The following is a 27,970-nucleotide window of genomic DNA, read 5'->3' as shown; positions in this document are numbered from 1 at the left end:
TAAGATCAACCTCGTCCCAGGATCTTCGCGAGTTATAGCACTGGAAAATTTGTAAGAAAAACTGGATACTAACGCATGCGCAGTATGAAATCATGAGTAGCCAACATGGACGGCAATAAAGACGAAGCTGTTAAATGCCGGCGACTTGCAGATAAATTTCTCAAGGAAGGAAACAAGGAGAAAGCTCTAAAATTTCTTGAGAAGTCACTCAAACTTTTCCCGTCGAAAGAAGTCGAAGGTACGTGAAAATATCACGGTGATTTTAAATGAAAACCGTCTCAACGAAGTGTGCCTTATGAACTTCCTGTTGGGGATGTCGTAACGCGCAAAAATTAATAATTACAGGTTACGTTCTGTCCGTTCGTGTTAAAATTTGCCGTATACTTTAACGACTACCTAAGTGAGATAATTATACCTTTCTGAGACACCGTTATCCGAGCTAAGATATTTGCTTCTAGGGGCTAAAGCTGTAGATACATGAGTTTATTTAAAGTCACGAAATGTGTGGACAGCTGAACAAAAAATCTGTCTTGTTTTATGCTTTTGTGTTTTCTTCTGATCTTGTTACGTGCATTTATAGCATGAATCTTAAGTTAATTTACAGAGATTCGTCACATCTCTTTCGTGACAGTAAGCAGATTATAAACTTTACATTTTGCTCATGTGAGCTTAGCACATGTAGCATAATATCAGCTTACCAGTTTACACGTAAGCTTGTCTAACTTGTGTTATTTGATTAAAGTTTAGGGGGCTCTTGAATGAAACTTCAAATCAACATGATTCTTTTCAACCTTTCAACTTATTTATCAACTGCCCATTCTTAGTTTTGCAAGATCAAAATATGAACTCTCTTCACCAATAACCATTTGTTTCCTATGACATCAGTGAAGCATCCCTTTGCTGATAAAAATATACAATGTATTTATTTGTTTGTACTTCTTTACTTGACTTATAATGTATAAGGATCTTTGTAATAGACATGTACTGTGCACTGTATGTCAGCTTGGTGTATGTACAGTCAGTCTTGCTCTCAGTTGGTCCTGATGTTTGGAACAAGAGTCGATTATTTTTCCTTGATACCCTCCTTCTTCAGGAGGCTTCAAAGGCTTTTTAACTGCGCATGCATGTAACCCAACCATGCCATAGGTAAGGTGCACACATCAGCTGAATTGCGTGTATGGTACTCTGGAAGTGGAGATGCATCGTAAAGTTACAAGGATTGGAAATAAAACCTGCAAGAAATAATTATTTTTATCTCAAAATTTTGCACAGTAAACTGTCTTGCATTTTTTGTATGTATGCAGCATTCAGCAGTTGCCACTTCAAATAAAACCATGTGCAAGAAAGTTATCCAGTAGAATTTTTTCTGTACGTGAAACAAACAAACAAACAAACAAAAATGCCTTACATCTAGCACAAGATCTACATCTATGGAATAACTTTTTGTTACATTGCCAAATTTATTAAAAATAATTATACTGAAAAGGGCTTTCCAACAAAGGAATTAAAAACGATAGGTCACCAATTTGGTTTTTGAGATAATTTGTAAAACATAAATGTACAGTAGAGTCCCTCTTTGTGGTGCTAACCATGTTGTCCACTACATGTATGATCTGGTATAATCTTTCATCATTTAACAAATATTACAACAATGGAAAACCCTTATAAGCCTCCTTTATAAAGGCAATTTGTGTAACTAATAAGTATCATTCTCATTTGTTCACCAGGCTTAAAATATTACATCACATTTCTTTTCATTGCACATAAATTGCCACTCATTGACATTCCAATCCTAGCAGTATGCAGGATGTTTGTCCCATGAACCTAGTTTAATGGCCTTATGTGTACATGTAGCTCCCTTGAGTCTCCTGTAGCTTAGTGGTAGAGCATCTAGTAATTGAAAGGTCTTAGGTTTGACTCCTGATAGGAGCACTCGGAATTTCTTTTTCTGAGTTTGCCTGTGTATTGTCTACAGCTGTACTGTATGTGGGATTCTTAACCATGTTATGTAATATTTCAAATATATGTTTCTGTCTGGTTTATTCCATTATCCCTGCATAGCCCCTCAGGGGGAGAGGATAATCAAACTTGGTTTTTTTTATTTGTTTTTTTCTTTTTTATTATTATGGTATGTACACAGTTTTTCTCTGGTTCCATTGAGGGCCTCTTCATGTGAGCCTGTTAACTGGGTTGGCCGTGTAGGCAGGACGAATTTTGTCTTTTGTTCATATGGGTAAATTTAATCCTGGTTACTGAGATTAACGCCTATGTCGCAAATGGAGGTTGGGTGCCCAGGAGCCAGGGGCTGGTACCGCCAACCCAAACCCAGGTAGGTAGAACACCCCATAAGCCTGCCCTACCCACAACCCAGCCACGAGCCCCGCCCGCAACCCAGCCCCAACCCTAGCACCCGTCACACTGAGACAAAAAGCTCAGTGGAAAAATAATAAGTACACAAGACAACGAACTAACCCTAACCCTAACCAACCCCCAACACCAATCCCCAACAATAACAAGGTAACACTACTGGGAGGGAAGGGAGGGAAAGAAAAGCCCAACAAAACGCGAGAAACTAGCCACGCCACGAAAAACGCTGAGTAGAGTAAATTTCCGAGCACGTGCAAAGGAGCACGCCTAAACTGCAAGAGAATACCGCTGGCCACGCAACTGCCTGCAGACCTGAACCAGGCCCCAAACAATAGTGTAACAACAAATGCCCAAACGCTAATGTGCTACCCGTGCTCAAACTATACGCCAATAAACGCTAACGCCTTGCTACGCCACGCCACCACGGAGCAAACTTGCTCCAAGTCGTTAACTAAGTTAAATTACATTTAACCCTATTAAAAAATCTCCAAAAGGCCCCCCAAATACCCGTTGAACTGTGTTCTGACTTGTCCGCAACCTATACAAGCCATGCGCAGTTGGAAATGTTTCATCACGGACAGTCCCAGTATCTGGGCTGGAGTGTTCATGTGGGAAAAATTTCAAAAGGCCTTGAATTGCATGCTACATCTTCAGCTGGAATACACATACAGTTGTAAATGTCTGGCATCATTGGTATTCACCAGTGTGTGCAGATATAGAATATGGCTACAGCTGTATATATACAGTATGTGTTTTAATGCTACAGTGTAAACACTTTTTAAGCTATTACATTAGTCTTCACCTAATCTAGTACACACTTGTTTAGGTGACTGCCATTTTTATTCCACGCACACATGTCCATCACAGTTATATGTACATGTGCAGGTGTACTTGAATATCCTAATTTGAAGAAGTATTTGTTATAATAATTATAACAAATAGAATCATTGAATTACAGCTGGTCATTAAGTGTTTCAGGGAAAGCTTTCAGATGTTCAAATTTGATGATGATGGTGTGGATGAATGGGCAAGAGATGTTTCCTTTTTACATAATTTTTGCTGGGAAGTAGAACTGGGCGTCAACTAATTAGGTGCAGATGGCTGCCGCTATCAGTCCATTTGTTGGTCGTGCCCCTTGTTTATGATTGTGAAACAGGATAAAGTGAATGAATGAAGTTAACATAGTATTTCATCAGTTTCGCTGTTTTTCAGAGTACACATACAGTTCATGTACAACGGTACATGTACATTCAGTTCATCTCTTGGTCCTGAAACCAAGAGCCAAATATATTGTTGTGTCCAGTGCCCTCATGGTTGAATTCATGTGTACGTTTAGTATGGTGCAAATGGATCTTTACCTTCTCTTAGGAACTCATTAAAATTATTAGTTTTATCTTTTTTTTTTTTTTTTATCAAAATGCAGCCTTTAGTCGTGAGTTCCACGTCTGTATCCACGTACATGTACAGTGTACCTGTACTCAGCCAGTGGTTGTTATTTATGAAAATGTAATTATTTTGTCTGTGTCCTTTTGTTTCAGAGTTAATTTCCACGTTATCAAAGAACGGCATGTCAGGCGGGGATGGACGTAAACACAAGCAGGAGAATGGCGAGAATCTGCGGCACCGGTCCACACATGCATCGGTAAATGGAGAAGCTACCAACGAGGAAAAGGATTACACACCAGAACAGCTTCAGGCGGTCAAGAAGTATGATCGGCATTTTATTTTTTGTACATGTGAATTATGATAACTTTATGTATTGTTTGTTCTGTCAGTGACACAGACATACTCGGAATACAAAATTATCCAAGGTCTTAAGCCGCCATTACAGGTTAAAAGGTTTAGCGGAAACTTGTGTGTAACAGCGAGCAACACCAGTTTCACTAAGTGGTGTTACATGGTGAAACGCTTGTTTTTTCACCGTTGCGGCCGTTGCGAACCGTTGCAGAAGTAGAAAGCGCTTCTTCTTTTCTTGAAACTTGTCTTGCAATGAAAGTTTGAAAAGGTTTCACGAAACCGACCGTGTTACACGGTGCAATGCCTGCATGCTTAAACTTGTTTGGTAGCACTGTTGCACACAAGTTTCAGTGAAAAGTTTCATTGGTAACAGCGGATTTAACATATCATTGCATTTTTTTCATATAACTGTACAGTGTACCACTCATCAAGTTCAACATTCAAATCCTAGCAGTGTGCAGGATGTCAAATCGCGTGAACTTAGTTTAATTGCCTACATGTACATGTACATGTAGCTACAACGAGTCTCCTGTAGCTCAGCGGTAGAGCATCCGGAACTGGTAATCGGAAGGTTGTACATACATGTACATGTATACATGTAGGTTAGACTCCTTTTGGGAGAACTTGGATTAAATTTTTCTGAGTATGCCTGTGTGCTGACTGAAAAAATATTAATATCTATCATGTAACTTAAGGATGGTGCCTACTAAATCAGGTAGTATTTTGTGTGCAGTGTATGTCTATACGGGAAATCAGATCTTACTGTACATGAAGCAAGGTTTAGTGGAATCCAAATAGAAAATTGGGGGTAACCATGCATTTTTTAGAGATTACATGTACATGGCACCGCCATTGAGAAATCCGACTTTCTCGGACCATGTTGAGATGCACAGATCATATGCACAGTGAAAAAAGGAGGCACCGTCCTTTAAACATAACATCACGATTCTTTCTTGTACATTGTAAATTATCACAACTGCTATTATTTTGTGAAATGATGTGCCGTACTTGGGGTAACCTGTACTGTTTGCAACATCTTAAATACGTGGCTGGTCAAGAGGACAAAAGAACAAACAGAAATGCAGCTGCAGGTTATCAGGGTCCAGTGAAAATACTGTAGAGCTTTTGAAAGGTACAGGTCTACTGGCATGCCATGTTAAACAGGCAAATATGAAATACAGTCGACTCCCGATAACTCGAACCTTCAAAGGAAATTGATAAAGGTTCGAGTTATCGGGAGTTCGAGTTATCGAGGGTAAAATTATATAGAAAATGACCTGAAAGGAAAGGAAAATTGGTTCGAGTTAGCGCGAGGTTCGAGTTAGCGAGGGTTCGAGTTATCGGGAGTCAACTGTAATTCATTCAACATGTTAAATTTTGCTGAACAAAATGGAGGGCTCCAGGCTTTATCATTACTATTATTATTATTATTATTATTATTATTATTATTATTATTATTATTATTATTACACGAGATACATACAGCTCTAACATTAATAATAATAATAATCAACTTTGTTTAAGTGTCAAAAATACTTAATATATAATAAGCATGTGTGCAGGATCAAATGTTAAGAATATGCATGTATAATACTGTAAGAAATTACCAATAACATTTCTATTAGAATTTTAATATTATATCTGTGAACTTCAGAGTAAACAGTCAGATCCACAATCATTACTCTCTAAAGTTGAAAGATCCATCTGTCTTATTTGCTTCTTAAAAGGATTCAAATTGGTCACATTTCACACTCATTTACAAGTTCATTACAACATTTGCACTCTCAAACGTCTTGCAAATCACAGGGTCCAGAGGGATTCCATTCAATCACACACCAATCATACACCTTGTTAATTCGAAAATATATTATCTTTTCAAAATGTTACATGTAGCACATCTCGATAAAGTTAAATTGAACAAAAATATAATGTACACTAAAGTTTGTGTAATTTTTTAATTTATATTTGGTTAGTTACATGTACATACAGGTACAGTATTGTTATTGTTATTGTTGTTGTCTTTTTCTGAGCATTTAAATATTTATTATTTGTAAACATTACAATGTATTTTGATGTGGCTGTCATTTCAAATTAATTTCTCAGTGTCAAGAAATGTAAGGATTATTATGAAATCCTGGGAGTGAACAAAGATGCCACAGAGGCTGATTTAAAGAAGCAGTACAAGAAACTTGCGCTGCAGTTTCACCCAGACAAAAACAGGGCACCAGGAGCATCAGAAGCTTTTAAAGGTTTGTTCATACAGTGTACGTAGTCAGTGAGCCTTTGTTGCTGTCCCAATAGTGCTGGACGTGATGTTTTTATAAGCTACAGGTACATGTATGGCTGTACATGTATATAATGTAGGTATGTGCTTCCCCAAAGGGTATGGTTTTTAAGCTCTTCTGCTTCGAAAAAGGGTAAAGATTTTAATGATCTTTGGTCTACAGTCTGAAAACGAATATTGATTTTAGAGGTTGTATGTAAAAATGCATGTGAGAAAATTACATGCATGTACTGTTCATCCTAAGTAGAGTGAGGGTTTGGAGTCTTTGGAGAACACCGTGACCAAAATTTCTAAGGAATATGCTGCCCCGGACTCCTCCCAATTTTCTCCATGTATCTATTATGTCTCCTCTGGGCTTCCCTTGTGTTGATTAATTAGTAACTTCTTGATTAATTTATTAATAATACAGCATTACTTTTTTTCCTGTACACAGCCATAGGCAATGCATTTGCAGTTCTTTCTGATCCCGAGAAAAGAAGAAGATATGACCAGTTTGGTGATGAGAACCCACAACCACAGATATACAGAGATCATTATGATTATGGCAGGGGATTTGAAGGTGAGTTACATGTACAGTGTATTGACAGAGGACACAAGTTTACATGTAATATACACATACGTGTAGTTCTTAAAGAGATTCTCCACTCTTACATGTAAATAAAATTAATTGACATTAAATTGTTGGAAATGCAGTGTCCATGTTATGTCTAAATTCTGAAATTTTCTTTTGAATGTTTGAACGCATGGAAAGAACATTTTAAGTGTACATCTGTTGTTGCTTTTAAATTTCACGTGCGCCACCATTTTGCACTTAATTACAGCATGTGTCATCATGAAATCGGAAATGGTGGCTCTGGAAATACATAGGCTACCTCTCAGACTTGTACCTGTACATTTACTTAAGGCATTGATAAGATGCTGTTCCGAACTGAAAATTTATATTCCGCGTTTCATTTTGTGTAAGGCGCATTGCGTGTGTATGAGTGGAGACTAAGTTCCAATGAGTGGACACTGGGTCCGAGTTTATGTTATGAAAACGTTGCTCGACGTTCTGGTCGAGAATCATGAAATGTATTGCCTAAGTTTTCGTTGCGTTTTAGTGAATAAATCGTTCATTTTCATGGTCCTTTGAGTCGGATGAACAGTATCGACGATCGGTCAAGCGAAAAGGAGTGTTGGACTTCTGTTTCTTGCCGCGAAAAAGTGGGCGATTGGCGCCAAAACACGTGTGTTGCAGCACCTTGATCGAGTGGAACTTCAGTGGATTTGCAGTGGAATTTTAAACGGTGTTTGAAAATGTCGAAAGATTTAGAAGCTGTCAAGAAAAAGAGAAGGTTTCTGAGAAAATCTTTAACAGACACGGTGAAGTCAGTCGACGAAGCCCTGTCACAACAAGATAATCATGCACGAATTCAAGTGTTGAAAGATAACATCGCAAGCAAATGGAGCGATTTGCAAGAAGTGCAAGGCACAATGTGCACGATGTTGGAAGATGCTGACATTGATGCCGAGTGTGAGAGTCACAATGAGTATGAAGGGCGTGTGATTGAAAGCATGGCGAAAATGACGAGTTATCTTTCAAGTAAACATTTGCCAGAAGTGAAATTGGCGGGAAGCAACCCACATGTATCTCAGTCGTCTTCTCAAGTACAAGTTAAGCTACCCAAGATCAATCTACCAACCTTTGATGGCAATGTTTTGAGTTGGCAACCCTATTATCAGTCGATAAAAGTTTCGGTAGTCGACAATGCGTCGTTGGCAGATGTCCAAAAATTAGAGTATTTGATGAGATCGCTAAAGGGTTCGGCTGCTGAAGCGGTGAAAGGTTTTGCAGTGGTACAAGCGAATTACCAGCCAGTTTTGGAAATCCTGAAGGAAAGATTTGGGCATACAAGGTTAATCCTCGATGCACATGTAAGATCCTTGATCCATTTGCCACGTTTGAGCTGTGATGATGCAGCCTCCATGCGTAAATTTTACGATGAAGTGATAGGTCACGTTCGTTCTGTCGAGTCCATGGGTGAAAAGTTTAAATCTGAAACTTTGGCTCCTGTTCTGGTGCCCCTTATCGTGGACAAGCTACCTAAAGAAGTTGTGGAAAAATGGGAACTGGAGCTCAGTGAGGAAATAGCTAAGCAGGACTGTGTAGAAGTGAAAACACTGTTCACTTTCTTGGAACAACTGATTAGAGCTAAAGAGTCTTCCCAACCTCCTTCTCTTGATTCGAAAGCTCCAGCAAAGGAAAATCCTGGAAATCGTGAAAATCGTTTCAAGTTTAACCGCTCGCAAAGGTCATCCACCTCTGCATTATGTGCGACAACGCAAGAGGGCAAGTGTGTCATTTGCTCCAAAAACCATGGTTTGAAGTCATGTGTCAGTTTTCTGTCATTGCCTGTAAAAGAAAGGTTCAGAAAGGCAACGTCTAAGGGTCTGTGTTTCCGATGCCTTGAATCTGGTCATAGAGCTGAAGTGTGCCAGAAGCCTCCATGCAAGCACTGCCAAGGTAGACATCACAGTCTCCTGCATCAAGATTCAGCTCGACCTCACTTGGAAGAAGTTAAGGTGGAATCGGTCCCTGAATTACCATCCCCTTCATCAGGTCCTCCTGTGTCATCTTCAGTTGTGGCAAATTCTGTTGCAGTGGGCTCGGGTGGAAAGGTGATTCTGCAGACTGTACCAGCTATTTTGTGTGGAGTGAATGGGTGTTCAAAAGTTGTGAGATGTTTCTTTGATCCTGGTTCTCAAACATCGTTTGTTCGGCAGAGTGTAATTGATGAGCTTGGTCTTAACGGGAAGAGTGTCAAAATTGTTGTCTCTGGATTTGGAGGAGAGGCTACCAAGAACACTTTGCGGAAGAGAATTACATTTACTGTGGCACCTGTTGATAAATCTGGACAGCCTCAGTGTATTGAAGCGCTTACTACACCAGTAATATGCCGGCCAGCTGAAGCTGTGGATATTCATCCAGCAAGATGGTCTCATCTTCGGAACATAGTATTTCCTGAAGAGTTCCCTAGAGATGAACAGGAGATTGATGTGCTTATTGGTTTGGATTTCTATTATTCCTTCGTGACAAGAGACATTGTAAGAGGACGTTCCAGTGAACCAGTTGCAGTTCGCACAACTTTGGGTTGGGTCTTCTGTGGACCAACAGGTGGTCATGACCGAGAATGCACTGTGTCTATGAATGTTCAAATTGGTGTTGAGGAACAATTGAATGAAACACTTCAAAAGTTCTGGGATTTGGAGTCCATTGGTGTTAGACCTGCTGAAAGTTCAGTTTCTACTACTCATGTTGAAGATATGGTCTTGAAGAAGTTTAAAGAGACTCTAACGTACAATGATGGTCGCTATGAAGTATCCTTACCGTGGAAGAAAGATCGTGTTGCATTGAAAGATAATTACCGGCAAGCGGAAAGTAGGTTGTACAATCTAGAAAAGAAGCTGCTCCAAGAGCCAATGAAAGCTACGTCATACCGAGAAGCGATTAACAAGTATGTTGAGAATGGTGTTGCTGAAGAAGTACCTTGTGATGAAGTTACACCGACAGATGGGCGTCCTGTGTTTTATCTCCCCCATCATGCGGTCATTAGAGAAGACAAGCAGACAACCAAGACAAGAGTGGTGTTTGATGCATCAGCTAAAGATAGCAATGGTGTCTCTCTGAACAGCTGCTTAGAGCCAGGCCCAGCATTGCAGCCAGATTTAGTTGGAATTATTCTGCGTTTTCGAAAGAATCATGTAGCTATCATGGGTGACATAGAGAAGATGTTCTTACAGATCCGGTTAAAAGAGGAAGACATGGATTCACACCGGTATCTATGGAGAGATTTGGACCCTAAGGCCACGCCTAAGATTTACAGAATGACAAGGGTCACATTTGGAGTTGTTTCCAGTCCTTTTCTTGCCATTGGTACTATTCAAGAGCATGTGAAAAGGTGTAAAGGAACATTCCCTGTTGCATCAAGTGAAATTTTAAGGAACACTTATGTTGATGACTTTGCTTCAGGGAGAGACAATGTGCAGGAAACACTGAAATTGCAGCAAAGTGCAACTGAGCTTATGCAGAAAGCTGCCTTTAATTTGACAAAATGGTCAAGCAATTCGTCTGAGCTTATGGATTCTTTACCTGAGAGGGACAGAGCAGCAGTTAGTCTCGTCAACCTGGAGAGTGATTTAGCAGAAGCACATCCAATGACAAAAGCATTAGGTTTAAAGTGGAATACGATAACTGACAGCCTTGTCTTTGCAATTGATGCGGACATTGTTAAGTCCAGATCAGAGACAGTGTACACAAAAAGAAAAGTGGCGTCTTTAGCAGCAAAGATTTTTGATCCGATTGGTCTAATCGCACCGTTTTCAGTGAGGTCAAAATTGATTCTTCAAAGTTTGTGGACCCAAGGTGTTGGATGGGATGAGGAAATTCCCATGGAAGTCTCATTGAAATGGAATCAGTGGGTTCAAGAACTTTCAGAACTTGAACACGTTCACATTCCAAGATGTTACACTGATTTGTCATTAAGTCAGAATCCTAAAGTTGAGTTACACGCATTTGGTGATGCGTCGGAAGTTGCTTATGCCTCTGCAGTTTATCTGAGAGTTGTTAGTGAAGATGGAAAGGCATCTACCAGTCTTGTAATGTCCAAGACCCGAGTGGCTCCTGTAAGGAAGATTACACTTCCGCGCTTAGAGTTGATGGCTGCTGTCATTACTGCTAGACTTTGTACCTATGTCAAAGGTGCAATCGATTGTCCCATAAACCGCATTGTTTGTTGGACAGACAATTCTTCAACTTTACACTGGATCAGAGGAGCCGCCTCACAGTGGAAACCATTTGTTGCCAATCGTGTTATTGAAATTCAGTCATTGTTAGATCCCAGTGTTTGGAGGTACTGTCCAGGACCGCAGAATCCAGCGGATCTACCTACCCGAGGTTTGTCTGCAAGTCAGTTAAGAGAGAGTCATTTGTGGTGGAAAGGACCCTCTTGGTTGCAAGAGTCCGAAAAAGATTGGCCCGAGGATTTGAGGTCAAAGCCTTCCAGGGAAAATGTTGACCCAGAGAGGAAGAGTAAAGCTAGTGTCAGTTGTGTTGTGCAACCCAAAGAGCCATTCATTGACTTCACAAGATTCAGTAAGTACGGTCGCTTGCTAAGAACTGTTGCTTGGATCAGAAGATTCGTTAGAAACTCAAGGGTGAAAGAGGAGGAAAGGATTGACAGCCCTTTAACTGGTTTAGAGATGCAAAATGCAGAAAAATGGTTGATTTTTCATGTACAAGAAGCAAGTTTTGCTGAAGAAATTACGTCAAGTAAACGGCATGGTACAGTGAAGGACAGCAACCTGGCCAATTTGAACCCGTTTATGTGTCCTACTAGTGGTTTTCTTCGTGTTGGAGGAAGAATTCACAAGTCACTGTTACCAGAAGAGGAGAAGCATCCTATTATCTTGCCTTCCAACAATCCTGTTGTTAAGTTGTTGATTGATGATGTTCACCGCCGTGAGCTTCATGCTGGAGTTGAACACACTTTGTCAGTTTTGCGACAGAAATTTTGGTTGATCAAAGGACGATCGACTGTCCGTCAGACACTGAGGAACTGTCTAATATGTCGCCATTACCTAACAAAGCCCTTTGGTCAGCGGATGGCACCACTTCCTGAAGACAGAATTAAGCCTGCCCCCCCGTTCACTAATGTGGGACTAGACTTTGCTGGTCCTTTGTATTTGAAAGACAGTGGTGATAAAGTCTATATCTGTTTATTTACATGTGCAGTTACCCGTGCGGTACACTTAGAGTTGGTGTGTAATATGACGACTGAGCGATTTCTCCTTGCTTTGAGACGCATGATTGCAAGAAGAGGAATGTGCAGCATTATTTGGTCAGATAATGCAAAAACTTTCAAGGCTGCTAACAAGGAGCTACAGCAATGTTGGAGAGTATTGGAATCAGACCAAACCCAGAGTGCTTTGTCCGAAAAGAAGATTCAGTGGAAGTTCATAGCGGAGAAGGCCCCATGGTGGGGTGGGTTTTATGAGCGACTTGTAAAGAGTGTTAAGACGCCATTGAAGAAACTATTTGCCAAAGCAATGTTAGATGCCGAGCAGTTAACTACTATTTTGGCTGAAATTGAAGCACAACTGAACAGTCGTCCTCTTACTTACCTGGGTGCAGACCCTGATGACTACAGTGTGATTACCCCTGCACAGATTCTGATTGGCAGAAACCTTCAAGTGTGTCCGACTAAAGACACTCATGTTTCAGAACAGACATCAAGAGCCCTCACCAAACGATTTCAGTATCACCAGAGGCTCGTAAATGGATTTTGGAAGCGTTGGCATGCAGAGTATCTGAAATCCCTGACACCCCTCAAGAAATGGTATAAGATTGGTCGTGAAATCCGTAAAGGTGACTTGGTCCTTGTGAGTGAGGATCGTGTAGCTCGGGGTCAATGGTCACGTGCACGAGTGGAAGACACCCACACAGGCCGCGATGGACTTGTCCGGTCCGTCACCCTGCGGACCTCATCCGGAAGTGTTACTCGCCGTCCAGTGCAGCGGCTACACCTGTTTGAAGCCTGTGATGCTGATATAGCTGCTGAACTTAATTGAACTTGATGAGACATTGTTGAACATTTTAGTTGAACTTTATTGAACTTTGTTGACAAGTTACATGTGATGCACTCCCTGCATCGGGCGGGAGGATGTTCCGAACTGAAAATTTATATTCCGCGTTTCATTTTGTGTAAGGCGCATTGCGTGTGTATGAGTGGAGACTAAGTTCCAATGAGTGGACACTGGGTCCGAGTTTATGTTATGAAAACGTTGCTCGACGTTCTGGTCGAGAATCATGAAATGTGTTGCCTAAGTTTTCGTTGCGTTTTAGTGAATAAATCGTTCATTTTCAGATGCTGTTTTGCTGTTCACTGAGGTACATGTATGTTTTGAACCACGTTTTCCTATATGCAGTATCGGTGGAAACTACATGTACAGTGTACACAGTTTTCTGAACCATTTACATGTGGCACCGATATTATTTATTTGAAGAATGGAGGTTTTCTTCAAAAGGCTTGCTGTTTTAGGATCGATGCCTACAAGCTTTATTACAGTGCAGCACACTGAATTGTGACCACTCCTGCTACATGTAGATGCTCCAGTTCTTATGTGCGACTGTAGACTATTAGCATTTGCTACAATGCAACATGCACATGATTGTATCAAATAACAACTGTACTGCTAAATAATACTCAAAATAATTGATTGTTTTCTGTGTCATATCACAGCTGACATTACACCAGAGGAGCTATTTAACATGTTCTTTGGGGGATTTGGTGGAGCAACAATGTCCGGAGGTGAGATGCTTTGAGCAATATTAATAATAATGGAAGTGTACATTATTATTTTGTCATTTACATTGCATGTTTGTTGCATTGCATGCATGTACTGTGGATGCTCCTTGTGCATGGCCGCGACTTTGTTCAAAGACTTGCAAGACTTTGTTCAAAGAGATTTGCCTCAAATCTCATTATTGTTTTCTTGGATAGTGGGCACCACTTCAATTATTGAAGGGGTACATTGTTTAGTTTCCTGATTGAGATTTTGAACTAGATTTTTGTATTGTGCAGTTCCAGAAAAAATGCATACCCACCCCATGGAAGGCCACCAGAAATTCCTAGAGAGAGGAAGGTCTTAAAAGTCAAATTTTTAAGGCAAAGTATGTAGCTAAACTGGAATTCCTTGGGGGAGGGCCCAGGGAGGGGGTGCAAAACAAAGAAACCTTTTGTGGGGGGAGTATGGATATTTTCTGGAACTGCTCATTGTGTTCCCAAAGATAATTTTGCATTCGGTGTAGAAAGAACGCACCCAGTCGAGATGTAAATTGGGGCAATGAATGACTGGATCTTGGGAGGCATATCTGGCATCCCCTGCAGTTTTTGCAGGGGCGGATGACATCGAGATCGAGATCGAGATCATCAAATACACTCCTTAATCTTTGATTATTACTAGTTCTTAATAATATTAGTTTTAAATGCATCATCTTAGTGGGAAAGGTTTTTTTCTTTTCAAAAGTGATCCCAGGCTTTTTACCATGTGTCCCTTCAACTCGTCTTTCCAAGTCCTTTTTACCTCTTTGTTTACATACAGTTAACTCACACAATCAAGCTAGAGAAATATTTCTTAACAGTACTTACTGCATCATTATTTGTTTTTGTTATCACCCAAGCAGATTACATACTATACATTTAAGACTTCTGCAATAAAGACCTTTCTTGTCCCGTGAATACTTTTGTTAATGGTCGCAATCGTGTGCATGGCTGTGGTGTATTCAAGTCTGTACTGTACTTGTCTTGTAGGTCGAGTTTATGTGGACAGAAGATATCGTGGAAGGCGGCAAAGACATCAACAGTTCCGAGAAGAGGAGGATAATGAGCCGGTGAGTAAACATTGCATTGCTTGAAAATAATTACAGCTGTAGAACTGTTTTATTCATTGCTTTCTCAATAAAAAGGCTTATACTGCACAGAGTAGCACTAAATGTAGAATAGAGGGTCTACCGCCACATGCATACAGTATACAATACATTTTATTCGTCTTCTCCATACAACCCTTCGAAAAAACCTGGCAATGATCTCTTGGACTCACAGTGTTTTGTCGATTGGTGTATTGTTTTAAAAAGTTTGAATTCTATCATCCGCTTGAAAAAGAAAATCGTCAAAAGAACGTACACTTGTATCTTTGAATTGTCTCGTGTCGGGAAGGAATAGTGAGGGTGAAGTTTTTGTTTTGCTCATAAGTTTATCGAGGAACCAGTCAAGCGACATTCACAAGCTCATTATTTTCTCGAACTCGTCAGACTCAATACTCGACTCAATTCTCGATTATTGAGTCTTGATCCTCGATACTCGATGATTGAGTCTCAATCCTCGATACTCCATTCTGGATGGTTGAGTCTTGATCCTCGATAGTCGATTCTGGATGATTGAGTCTGGATGCTCAATACTCAATTCTCGATTATTGAGTCTTGATCCTCTTTACTCGGTGATTGAGTCTTGATCCTTGATACTCAATTCTCGATTATTGAATCTTGATCCCCGATACTCGATGATTGAGTCTCAATCCTTGATACTCCATTCTGGATGGTTGAGTCTTGATCCTCGATAGTCGATTCTGGATGATTGAGTCTGGATGCTCAATACTCAATTCTCGATTATTGAGTCTTGATCCTCGATACTCGGTGATTGAGTCTTGATCGTCGATACTCAATTCTTGATTATTGAGTCTTGATCCTCGATACTCGATGATTGAGTCTCAATCCTCGATACTCCATTCTGGATGGTTGAGTCTTGAACCTCGATAGTCGATTCTGGATGATTGAGTCTTGATCCTCAATACTCAATTCTCGATTATTGAGTCTTGATCCTCGATACTCGGTGATTGAGTCTTGATCCTCGATACTCAATTCTCGATTATTGAGTCTTGATCCTCGATACTCGATGATTGAGTCTCAATCCTCGATACTCCATTCTGGATGGTTGAGTCTTGATTCTCGATACTCGATTCTGAATGATTGGGTCTTGATCCTCAATACTCATTTCTCGATGATTGATTCTTGATCCTCGATACTCCATTCTCAATGATTGAGTCTTGTTCGTTGATACTCGATTCTCAATGAGTTTTGATCCTCAATACTCAATTCTCGATTATTGAATCTTGATCCTCGATACTCGGTGATTGGGTCTCGATCCTCGATACTCGATTCTGGCGAGGCTACAAAGAGAATGCCAACTTACTTTTTAAACCGGTACTGTATTCTGCAATAATAAATTATTATACTTTATTTCGTGCGTCGGAGAGAAGAATGTAACAAATAAAATAACACCATCTCCAGCTTTTCGTTTCGGCAATAAACTGTATCTCGTTTATTTATTATTATTAGTTTTTATTTTCAGTAAATGCAAGTCGTTATGTTGTTTTGTTTTCAGCCGTTTGTTCATACGCTGATACAGTTCCTTCCAATCCTGCTGTTAGTAGTGTTATCATTGATGAGTAGCTTTCTGTTACAAGATCCGCCGTATTCTTTATCTAGGGCAGGGTAAGTACATGTAGTATATATTTTGATTAACTAACTTCTAGTTAAAGTAGCAACCAAATTGTCCTCGTGTAACAAGCAAGGCAGATAAAGCGTCTGTACGAATTTTGTAAGAGTCCATTTTCGTATGCTCGGTAGTGAACTGGGACTAGCTTGCATACGAGGCTTAAGGGGAGGGGGGAATTTTTTCACATGCAAAACATATTTTTTAACCCTATCTAGACTGGGGTGGGTGGATCCCGTGTCCTCCCCCTGCCTACCCTCCCACCCTCGACAACTTTATATTTGGAAAGATATGACAATGAGACTTGGATCAAGCAACATTTCTTTATATTGTTTTTAATAAAACAATTATTCCACACACCCGTTTTGGATGTGGCCATCATCTTATATCCAATGCGGGCTCGTGGAATAATTGTTAATGATACACTATTTTAGTTTTACCTTGTTTTTCTCGTTATACAGAGAACAACAATAATCTTGACGCGTAGTAGACAAATTACCACCAGGCTAATATGTCTTATTTTAATCAGCGTATTTGATTAAACATTACGGGTAATTCTATTTTGCAGCTCCTATTATATTCAAAGAGAAACATCAGAACGAAGAATTAGCTACTACGTACAGGTACGTGTAAAGCCCTTTTCCACAGAAAGGACATGGTGTTATTCACTCAAGATTAAGTTGCTCTCTTAAGGGCAGTTCCTACTTTTGTAACTGCGCATACGCTCTGCGCATCTCAAGATACTCTGGTTTCCTATAGGTGGTGCCTACTAATACAGGAATATTTTTGCGCGGTTTAAAACTGTGCCAAGATAGCAGAAATCAGCAAGTGCTCTTGGTATTCAAAATGAAAATTGGTGGTAACCACGCATTTTTCAGAGATAATAAAGCTTCAATTTGGAAAAAACGGCATACGTTGCTTTGTATTTTACGACTTTTTATAAAAATCAAGAGAAAAAATCATAATAATAATTGTTGCGTTATTAAATATTATCTCTAAAACAATTTCTTTTGGCTTTCAATAGCCCTTGCTGAGATCTGTTTTTCCCGCATAGTCATAAACCGCGCAAAAATACTTCTTTATTAGTAAGCACCGTCCATAAATCCAACATGGCTGAATCCACCACTATGACCAAACCAATACAATATGTTTGATGCAGCACTTGGACTTAAGGGTCCAGACCAAAATCTACCCAGAATCCTTGGTATCTAGAAAGAAAATTGTAGGAACCACGCATTTTTCAGAGACTTTAAGGCTCAATTTGCGAAAAAAAAAAAATGTATAGATATATAAAAATAAAATAGAAGCAATTTAAAAAACGCCGTACATTGCTTTGTAGTTTACGGCGTTTTAGAGCTATTGTTGCTTTATCATATCTAAAAATGTACCGTTACCCCTAATTTTCTTCTTCTTTTTTTAAATTTTGTAGTCCTTTCTACTAAAGTACGATCTACTTTTCCCGCATAGTCATAACTTGCGCAAAAATACTTCAGTAATAGTAACATAGTAACTGTTTAGTACTGTAGGTACCGCCCTTGATGTGAACTTTTACGAAACATGCATCAAATGAAAGCGGACACACTTCGGCCTCGCGTCAGTCGATAATTTGCTTGGGTAAGAGGTAGAGCATACAATTCTATGGTTCATGAGGTTTATTGTTCATTTCAATTTTCTTGTTACTGCAGGAAGATTTTGAAGAAAAATATAGCGATCAAATAAGAAGCATCGAGAGAAAGGTTGAACAAGATTACATCACTAGACTTCAAACACAATGTTTTAGAGAAAGACAATATAGTAAGTACCTGTTTCATTATTAGATGCTCTAGTTACCATTAAAACTTTGTCTTTTGGTAATGAGCAAGTTTTCCCAAGATAAAAGCAGAGTACCAAAGGAAAGTACAGTGATTTCACCCACAGACTTAGACTGCAAGCAGTCCCTTTCTGGATAGTCGAGAGGTCGCGCGAAATAGCCGAGCCCGAAAAAAAACTAGAGCGAACGAGCGGAAGGGGGCTTGGGGAGAGGCGGAAAAAAGGGGAAAGGAAAAGAAAGGGTCCCTTTCTTTTCCTTCTCTCCCCCAGTCTCTTCTCGTTTATTTCCTCTCGCTCCAGTCTCGCTGCGCTATGAGCACACCATCTCGACTGACCAGAGAGGGACTGCTTGCAGTCTACCACAGACTCAAAAGGTAGAACCGTCTCGTACAGCACAATAAACAGCACCGCATTGAATTGTCACACTCTGGGATTTTATCCACAGACTCGAAAGGTACAACCACGTCCCACAGCTTATTAAACAGAAAGGAAGGAAAACTCAAAAGGTAGAATCGCGTTGTACAGCAACATAAACATCACCACAGAGAAGTACTGCTTAGTAGCTTTCGCGTGAATAGTCACAATTTAGTATTTCATCCGCAGATTGAAAAGACTGAACACGGCGTCATATTGAGATAGTTCAGTTGTCGACTACACTTTTACAAATTTAAGTCATCATTTGGGTCTGCTAACTATTCTTGTTTTTCAGAACTCCTTAAAATATTCTACAATATAAGGAAGTTAATTTCTTTCCATTTCCCAGCCGCAGGCATTCTCTTGCATACAAGACTAATGGGAATTGACATTATTCAAAATTCATTTAATAGATAGTTATCTCAACCATTGATAAACAATTCGTGCAATGTAATAATTTCAAAAGCAACTTTCGTCTTTTGCACAGCATGTTACTGATTACTCCCATTAAACTGTAGAATTCGCAATTCTGACAGTTTTCGTTTTTAGAAATAATAGTTGTCAACAATTACAACCACTTTCTCGTTGAACAACCAATAGACAAAACACACGAGTTCCCTGTGAAAGTTCTGTTTAAGTGCTTGCATTTAAGAAGTTGCACTGCAAATTTTTTCCCCACAAACTGACTGACACATTACTGGTTAATGTACAATGACCCTTTTAAGCTCGATGGTGGTGAACATTTATATTCTCCTTACAACATCCTCACTTGACCAAACAGATAGGTCGTTAGAATAGAGAAATGATCATCAAATCATCGAAAATGTTTGATGTTCACACAAATTCTCCTAACTATTGCCATATGAAGTTGTGAGTATCAGTGGAGAGAATATCCGTGGTGATACTTGGGCTTCAATGAAGGACTTAGTTACACGCAGATGTCACAACCATCTTTTGACAGGGCTAAAAGCAGAAGCAGGAGTCCATTGACTGAACTATGCTCTCTATCTGATCTCAAACGCGTTTAAGGTCACTCCTGCTGTTTTGTGAACTGTAAGCAATTTGTCTGTGCTTATCGCTCTCATTAGGCGAATTTGTTGTTTACATGTATACCTTGCAAAAATTTACATACTCGCAAGGCATATCGTCGCCAAACGTTTCGGTTTATTTTCCTTTGCCATTGAATTAGGAGTCTCTCTACGGCTATCTCCAGTCGTACATTTTGTCGCATTGGTTTTGCAAGTCGTTGGAAAAAAATCTTGGTTTTTATAATTATTTTCCATTGCTGACTGAATATATTTCTAACTTAAATTAAGCAAGGAAATATTTCTAAACACTCAATTAACCACACAAATTGCTGAAAAGCAATAACAGTTGCTAAAACAAGAGCTTATACAATAACAGTTCCGTGTCAGATTTCTCCTGAGGTGATTCTGCCCTTCGTTGTCTTCTTTGGCGGTCTTCATGGAGATTGAGAAAAAAAAATAGTATAAATTAAAAATCTGTAGATAACACTGAAGACCATGAGGCTCGGCTGACGGTTGTCCTGTCAAATCTTGAGTTGTTATGCATTTAATATTTAACATACTTTCCATAAGACTACGATGTTCTGTAAATCGTCACCTCACTCTTGAGCTAGATTGTCGTTTTGTCAATGGCGACCATTGCGTCCACTTCGATTTGATTGGAAACATCCCGAAGAGGCTCATTCTCAAAGCGGCAAGTTGATCTGTGATCGCTGCTTCCAGAGGTACCGGGGATCAGCAGTCGTAGCTTAGCGATTTACAATACATTTCAGCCAGTTATAATATATTTCAGCCGTGTTCATTCAGAAAAAATATATCTCATCTGCTCCGCTTCCTAGGTCGGTTAATGCCTTTTCTATTTCTCACGAACTCTTGGGAAACCGTTTTCAACTTAAGAGGCGTCGTCGCGTCTTGTTCCAGTTTGACAGACATTTGTCAAATGAATCTTTGTACGTACAAATCTTCGTACATATAAATAAATAGGAACATTCACATCAGAGTACTAGTGTGAGCTTTCAAATTTCAAATCAGTCGCATCCGCGGAACTCTCGCTTCTTCCCGTTATTAAAAGCAGATAAGGAGACCCACCCTAGAAACAAGATTGGTGTGGCCAGCGATTATCTAAGCCACGCAAACTAGATTTGAAAAGACGTACTCGTTCTTAATCTCGAAGTCGTAGTGAGATCTGAAGGTCCCTAGTATGCTCTGCCCAGTGCGTTCGTGGGCCAACTGAAGCCCCATTCATAACGAAAGGCTGCTTTTACTTCATTCGTTTTAATATACTGTGGTCCGCAAGAAAATATTTCAATTTTCGGATATTTATGTCACTATTATGTATCATTTGCAGGCAGGTGCTACCTCTCCTAAGAGCTGCTTTCCTTTTTATTGTTATTCTTTCACCATATTTACTATCTATATTAGTTTATTTTATTGTTCTATGTTATTATTTCAGTTTTCAAATAAGTTACAGTTTTCTTTTTCTTTTTTTAAGCCACGCCATAGATTGCATTTGCCTTTGATATGACTTTTCATTATCGGTAAAAACTAAATTCTTAGCGTCGTGCACTCATTAATTTAATCGCCATTTATCTCACCAACATAATGGAAAAACATCTTTTAATAGTGCAAACTCCATAAGCCGTGTTTTTTTCTCCTTGCATTTTTTCCTCCGACGCTCTTTTCGCATTAGTCACCAAACAAACAAACCAATCAAACAAATGTACCTCGACTGTTTCATGGCGAAAACACCATTTCCTCGTGTTTTTAAAATGTTATGCTCACAGCACGGCACACCAAGATCACTCACTTGAACACTTCCTGAATTGAAGACGAGAGTCCGTGCTGTGTCAATTTTCAATTTTACTCTCTGTTATCTCGTTTTTCACATAACAACGCATTTTGATTTTCCTTTTTCCCTCGACTTGGCGGTGACGGCTCTCACTGCTTCATTCAACACCTCAATATGGCCTCTCTGTTTTAACGCACTGCACTCGATGTATTTTAGCGCGCCTACTTTTCGAGCCATTTTCTTGGCTTCCTTTGGAGCAACCATCCCCGCCGGGCGCTGGCCGTCATCGCCTTTCCCGCGCTTTTTGTACTCATCGCGGAGATCCAACTTCGTGCCTATAAGCACTATGGGAGCTTTAGGTGCAAATTGCTTCACCTCTCTGTGCCACTTGCGTTCGACGTTTCGAAACGATTCCACATCGACGATGGAAAAACACAAACAAAATACGTCGGTTTCGAGATGATTTCGCTGCGTCTCTGCATCCTTCTCTTGTTGAGACTCAGTGTCCCATAACTCAAGTTGATAAATTTTTCCGTTTACATCGATGTTAGCGATATATGCACTCGTGAAGGATTCCACTTGTTTGCGAGAGAGTGTGTTGGAGCTATAACACAGCTGCAGTAGCAGACATGTTTTCCCAATGCTTTTGTCCCCAAGAAATACGCATTTTACCTTTCGCTCAATGTCTGTGTCCTTGTCAGTAACAACTGCGACTCCGTCCGCCATTTTTCAGTGCCAATTAGTCGAAGACAAGAAGATTAAAACCTCGATTGTGAAAGGAATTCGGATATTCCGTCAGCAATTCTTGCGGTTTCTTTCTGCTCCTACGTTCGGCTCTTCTCGCAATCAGTCGTGTCGATCGCGTCGATTTTAAGTTTAGAGAAGCTGTCTTCGCGATGTTCTTGTTGTACAAGGACGCTTTGTCTGTAGTCGGAATCAGTCGCAGAAATGCGAGACGAAGACCGGATATTTCGCAAGCGATTCTCGTGGTTTTGGCCTTTATTTTTGCGGTCGCTGCTTGGCACTCGAAACTAGCTGTTTCTCTCGCCGAGTGTTAACGCCAAGAAGTCTTTTGAGTTCTATTAACATGTACAGGGAGATAATTTTTTCTTCGCTGACAAACGATGCAGATCACAGCTCTGTAGACGAAACCTGATATATATTTCGTCGGTCAGTTATCAGCCGTACACTTAGGTGGTTTATTTCCCTTTCAACGCCGATTGTCACGCAAAGTGTCGCCTTTTTCCTCGCTGAATATTGACGCCAAGAATCTCTCTAAGCGGTCTTCGACCTATACGTCGATGTCCCGGTTCTCTGTGCAGGCAATCTTGGTTTTTGGACAGTGCATAATCGAGGAGACGAGACGCAACCGCGCCGATAGTCTGGGTATAACCACAGTGGCCGTGTCGAAGTATTATTTATAAACATCGTTTGAAATATTGTGACGTTGTGCGGAGATTAGCATTAGTTCATCCAGTTGACAATGCCATCTAAATGGAAATTTTCGCTCAAAAATATCTTTCCTGCGTCATCCCTGTTTGTTTTCCCTTGATTCTAAATAAGGAGCATGCCTTTCAATTCCCGCTTTTTTTTGGAGATACGTACCTTGGTCGAATTCAAACAAAAATATATTTAAAACCCTGGAGTGTTGAATTATTAATTAATGGATTGTGTCTGCAATTTAAAACAATTTTTAGCGCTTAAAAATATGAATAAAAGTCTGGACGCTTCATTTGCATATTATATGTATTATTTTTATTTTTTTGAAGAGGTTTTTGTTGAAAATATAGATCCGTCTGCCCAATGTTGCTCTACAACGTGGCGGGATATGTTTGTTTTCATTTCCCTATTTTCCCATTCAGCGAATTCAAGGTAACACGATATATTTACGGGTTAATTTCTGAATATCATCCAGTTTTCATTAGCCTTTGCGATTTTGATTTAAAGCACCGATTTTTCAAAACCGGCTTGTGTCACTTGACAGTAACCCAACAATTTTTTTCCCGGTTGTGTTTGGACCGAAGAATGTGGTATTCTTCCACCAGAAGATGGTTTTTCGAAAATGTCGAATGCTGTGTTTTGTTTGGATTCGCTCGATCTCCTTTCGATATTTCTTGGGTTTGTTATTGTCAGCAAGGTCCTGTTAATTCCAAGTTTGGTTAATCTATAAATGAGCGGCTTAAAACACACACAAGAACATGTCACTTGGGAGCAATATTTTGACATTAAGAAAGACTTGTGAAAATTTGCATATGCACTTTGCTCTTGTTGACAAGTCTGCCTAGTGTGTGTATTTTCTCGCCCTTTGTGTAAACTATTATAAATTTAAGATAAGCTGGTGCTCTGAAATGCTGAATTTGTCTCCCTTTTTATTTGTTGTTAAGTCTTACGAAACGTTTTGCTGGCAGGATTTCCTTGCTTGATATTTCGTATAGTGAACATGTTTTAAAATTGCATTCAATATAACCGGAAAAAATCATATAATCAACTTTTGAAATGCATTATTCACGCTTGAACGGTAGCTGTGACTGATCAATTATATCAAGTCTATGATTTGGGTAGACATGTACATTCAACGTTGTGGTTTCGTTTTTCTTGGACAGGCAAAAGCTATCTTTTTTTTTTTTCGTGTTTTTGTTTTGTGTTCCCTACGAGCAGTGTTCCTTTCGATGTTCTTTTTGGAAGATTAAGAGCCCTCTGCCGCCCCACACCTCTTCTCGTACTGTCTGGTTAGGGGCTTGTGTGTGACGCGTGCTTTGAGAAAAAAATAGGATCGCGATGTTAGGGACTGTTTACATGGAGGGAGAAAGATCCTAGAAGGCGGAACAACTTTTCGTTTGGTTTAGATGCAGAAGTTTCGGTCGAAGTGGTTACCAAGTGGAGAAGGAAAAGAAGAAAAATTGTCGGTCTTTCATGGCCCTTAGCAGCTGAACGCTCGGCTTCCGCCATATTTTTTTTGTCCCTAGCTCTAGGATCTTCCAACGAAGGTAGTTTAGTTTACATGAAGCTAGGATCTTCCTATCTCTCAGCTTGGAAGATGCTGTCCCTAGGGCCAAGCACAACTTTTTGCATGAAATACAATACATAAAACATATGGTGCTAGGATAATCTGCCTTTTAGGATCTTCCTTGATCTTCCTCTCTCCATGTAAACAGCCGCTTAGAAAGCAGCTCTAACTTTACTGTGATTTGTGAGCAAATTGCCCTGCTTGATGCCTGGTCCATCAATCAGGAGGGCTATGACTCGTGAACCTACTGAAAATCTACGTGAAATCAGAAGATCAGCTACCGGTTCCATTTTAATTTTATCCCCCAGAAAAGTTACAATGATGAACATAAACTTGTACAAACCGATACTAGTATATTAGTATATTGAGTAAATACAGTGCTATTTTGAAGGCTAATTTGGCTTAATATAAATCATGTCCAAAATGGCCTAATCTCCAGGGCTGAAATACACACAAGGGAGCTGGTCATGACAAGTTTGTTCCAAGAATACCCAGCTTGTCTGGGGTTGCGGGGTTATCGAAGACACCACCTATCAGATGAAGATCACGGACAAAATCTTATTGGCTTTACAGTCTATCCAAGTCACGCGTGACCAGTATTTCCGTGAATGAAATTGACATTTGAATTTCTCTTTGTTATGTTCAACATGTGAATGGAATGTTGAACATTTCTCTGGAAATCTTTCCGAAAAAAACGCATTAACTGAAAAAAAAAAAGATTCAAAATACTTGGGAAACAATTGTTACTCTTGAAATACTTAATGCTGTGATGTAAAGAAAAATTCATAGCTTTATACCGTCAATAAACTAAGGCCAATTTCTACGGGAACTCTGAAATATCGTTGGCGATGTTCAAAACTGACGTGTAAATCAAAACCCCGTTCAAATTTCAAAAATACCGGTCACGCGTGACGTGGATTGACTGTAAAAATTTGAGTTGACACAGAAATGTGCGGCTAGCAAGGGTCAGCATTGCTAGATAAACAAAAAAAGCGAGGTTTGAACCTCACTGTCATTTTTTTCACTGCTGGACAGAGGGGTGGCTATGCAATAAAAACACCATCTTTTGAGGTTGAAGTAGACTTGCTTACAAGTCGAGCTTAGAGAGCGCGAAGCGCGATCGTCAGAGCTCGAGCGAGCGAGCTCGCGCCAGGTCCATTCAAAGAGAAGCAAGCGAGCGACTTTGAGAAAGTCTAAGGTTGAAGAAGCGGGTTCCGGGCAGGGACCACCATCTATTTTGTGGTTGGGTGTGTCATGTTGGGGTAGCCTGCGAACGCAGATAATTTCCGGCTGTCGCTTCTAAATGTTGGAGTAGGGTCGTTTTGACCACTTCCCTAGGAACTGTGATGAGGTCCAATGGGATGAAACGGTTTTTGAGCGCTGAATTTCCTCTCTCTGCTAAGACCCAAACAGTTCTCATTTTAATGTCTGAAATGGACCCAGAGGCTAAAATGAGTACCGCGGTGAGATGAAGTAATCTTTGATAGCGCGATTATGCCCAAATTATGACCAAAATGGCCCTAGAAGAGTCCTGATCAGTCCCAAGGTCACTAGGCGGAAATTCGCGCTTTGGGACTAAAATATCTTTTGAATTTACAGTGTATACCAAGAACATTAGTATGGGCGCATGGGAATTGCTGGGCCGGTACCACCTGCTTTACTTGAAAAAAAAAAAAAAAAAAATTTTTTTTTTTTTAGGGGAAGAAGTTCGTGCTCGAGCTCGGTTTTGGCGAGATCAGAATTTACTGGACCGAGCGAATGGAATGCCGCTGAAATCCTGTGATGCACTTGAGAGAATCGCGGAAGCTGGGTGATATAAAGCATCAGAAGACCATAAATGACAGTATCTGACCTACAGAACAGCGCCCAGTGCGAGGCAATACTGACAAACTATTAGACGACAAGCGTGTCAACGTCCTTCGTGTAGCATAAAAATACAGAGTGAAAGGACATGGATTTTTTCTTATTTTTTGCCTTTGTATCGTGTGACTGCTAAATACAACTGGCAAAGCAACCAAAAAAAAAAAACTATAACAAGAAAACGGATTTCCTCTCGGTTGATTACACACAATAGAAAATTAAAATAACTGCTGCATGATTTCTTATTTTGGGGGCTTTAGGTGGTTTTTAGCCAAGTTTGTCCGGGGTTGGGAGGGGGGGGGGGGGTGGAAGTTGCGGGACAACACATTCAGTTGGTCGCTTAATAGATTTTGTAATATTGTACAGAGTAATTGCAAAGATATTTCCGTTCGGGTTAATCATTTGGTTTGCCACACAGCCATTCTGAGTAAATAATTGTGTGGCATCTGAGGTAGCACAAAAGAATCCTATTCCGGATACACCTCCCGCGTCCAAAAAGCTCTTGACAATGGCCGAAAGACGTTGGGTTTTCATAATATTTATTACTTTTTTTCCCGGAATGTATCTCAACAATGCAAAAGTTACGAAGAGGACGAAAAGCTGTCTGTAGAATATTGATTTTGCGTTGTCATTTATAATATGTTTACAGCTATTTCAATTGACGTTGTCCGAAAGCCAGAAGATCACCAGGTCATATATGGGAAGCCATGAATAAATTTACCAAACTAAGGAATAACTCACCCCCGCATACGGTCAATCGCAAATGCAAATGTTTATCGTAATTTTACGCATCCTTTGGCATTGAGGACCACGTAATTGCAACCAAATAACAAAATTTTTACTGCTACTCATACTTCCTTTCGGTCTTCTTGCGTAAGCTAGAGAGACTTAATATCCCACAACTTTAATTGAAATAGCTGTGAAATAAACACGCAGATCACTTCCTTCGTGACTTTTCACACTTCCAACTTTTCACTGTCTTAGTATTTCCAGGAGACAAACGTTTGCTTCTTATTTTATTTTTTCACTTGGTGGTCAGGATTGCACGCTCTAGCCAATGAGAACAAACTTGCTAGTTGTTCTGCATACTCGTTCCCGGCATGCGTCCGTCAAGGGAAGAAACCTAGGAACGAGGTTGATTGTTGTGGACCAATAAGACAATACAACGGTGGATTGACTTCTACTGTGCGCGTGTTTTTACCTCAAGTCCCGATTGGGTTGTCATAGCACTTGAGACTGCGCATTTAAATCTACGTTAGATTTTTAAAACAACAACAACAACAACAACAACAAAAATACAAACGAGGCGAATGAGTCAGTACAATGTACACTTACTCTTCTGCCTTGATTGTATGCCTAATTCGTGATAATTGTAACTACAGACTGCAGCTATGGTGTTGTTTTCGTTCAGTGGTTGACAATGAGTTTTAATAACTTTCCTTGTCTCTTTTGTGGCAGAAAACTATCTTTTCCCAAGCGTCCACGTTATTGCATTGTATTGTATTAATCTGTATCAAATTTGAATAGTCACTTTATTTAAGGAACATCGACAAAATTAAAGAAAAAAAAAAACTTCCGTGGAGTTCGTTT

The 27,970-nt window shown here is 39.9% G+C and overlaps 2 protein-coding genes and 1 long non-coding RNA gene across 3 annotated transcripts in view; 1 reads left to right on the top strand and 2 right to left on the bottom strand.

Moving 5' to 3' along the window:
* The window catches only part of LOC146463362 (uncharacterized), a 403,676-nt gene that overhangs the window by 161,282 nt on the left and 214,424 nt on the right, over positions 1 to 27,970 (bottom strand). The window lies entirely within an intron of this gene.
* LOC146463371 (dnaJ homolog subfamily B member 12-like) lies at positions 76 to 27,962 on the top strand. The gene is made up of 10 exons (XM_085084460.1): positions 76 to 238; positions 3,906 to 4,074; positions 6,208 to 6,353; positions 6,822 to 6,947; positions 13,666 to 13,734; positions 14,737 to 14,816; positions 16,366 to 16,475; positions 17,045 to 17,099; positions 18,162 to 18,270; positions 26,219 to 27,962. The coding sequence occupies exons 1-10, from the start codon at positions 106 to 108 to the stop codon at positions 26,332 to 26,334; spliced, it is 1,113 nt and encodes a 370-aa protein (XP_084940586.1). The 5' UTR covers positions 76 to 105; the 3' UTR covers positions 26,335 to 27,962.
* LOC146463372 (ras-related C3 botulinum toxin substrate 1-like) lies at positions 21,081 to 23,372 on the bottom strand. The gene has a single exon (XM_085084461.1). The coding sequence runs from the start codon at positions 22,237 to 22,239 to the stop codon at positions 21,607 to 21,609; it is 633 nt and encodes a 210-aa protein (XP_084940587.1). The 5' UTR covers positions 22,240 to 23,372; the 3' UTR covers positions 21,081 to 21,606.

This window comes from Pavona decussata, unplaced genomic scaffold (assembly GCF_977016875.1).
Source record: "Pavona decussata unplaced genomic scaffold, jaPavDecu1.1 SCAFFOLD_178, whole genome shotgun sequence".
NCBI classification, from domain to species: domain Eukaryota; kingdom Metazoa; phylum Cnidaria; class Anthozoa; order Scleractinia; family Agariciidae; genus Pavona; species Pavona decussata.
Note: the sequence above shows the minus strand (reverse complement) of the source record. Positions and strands in the feature narration are given on the sequence as shown.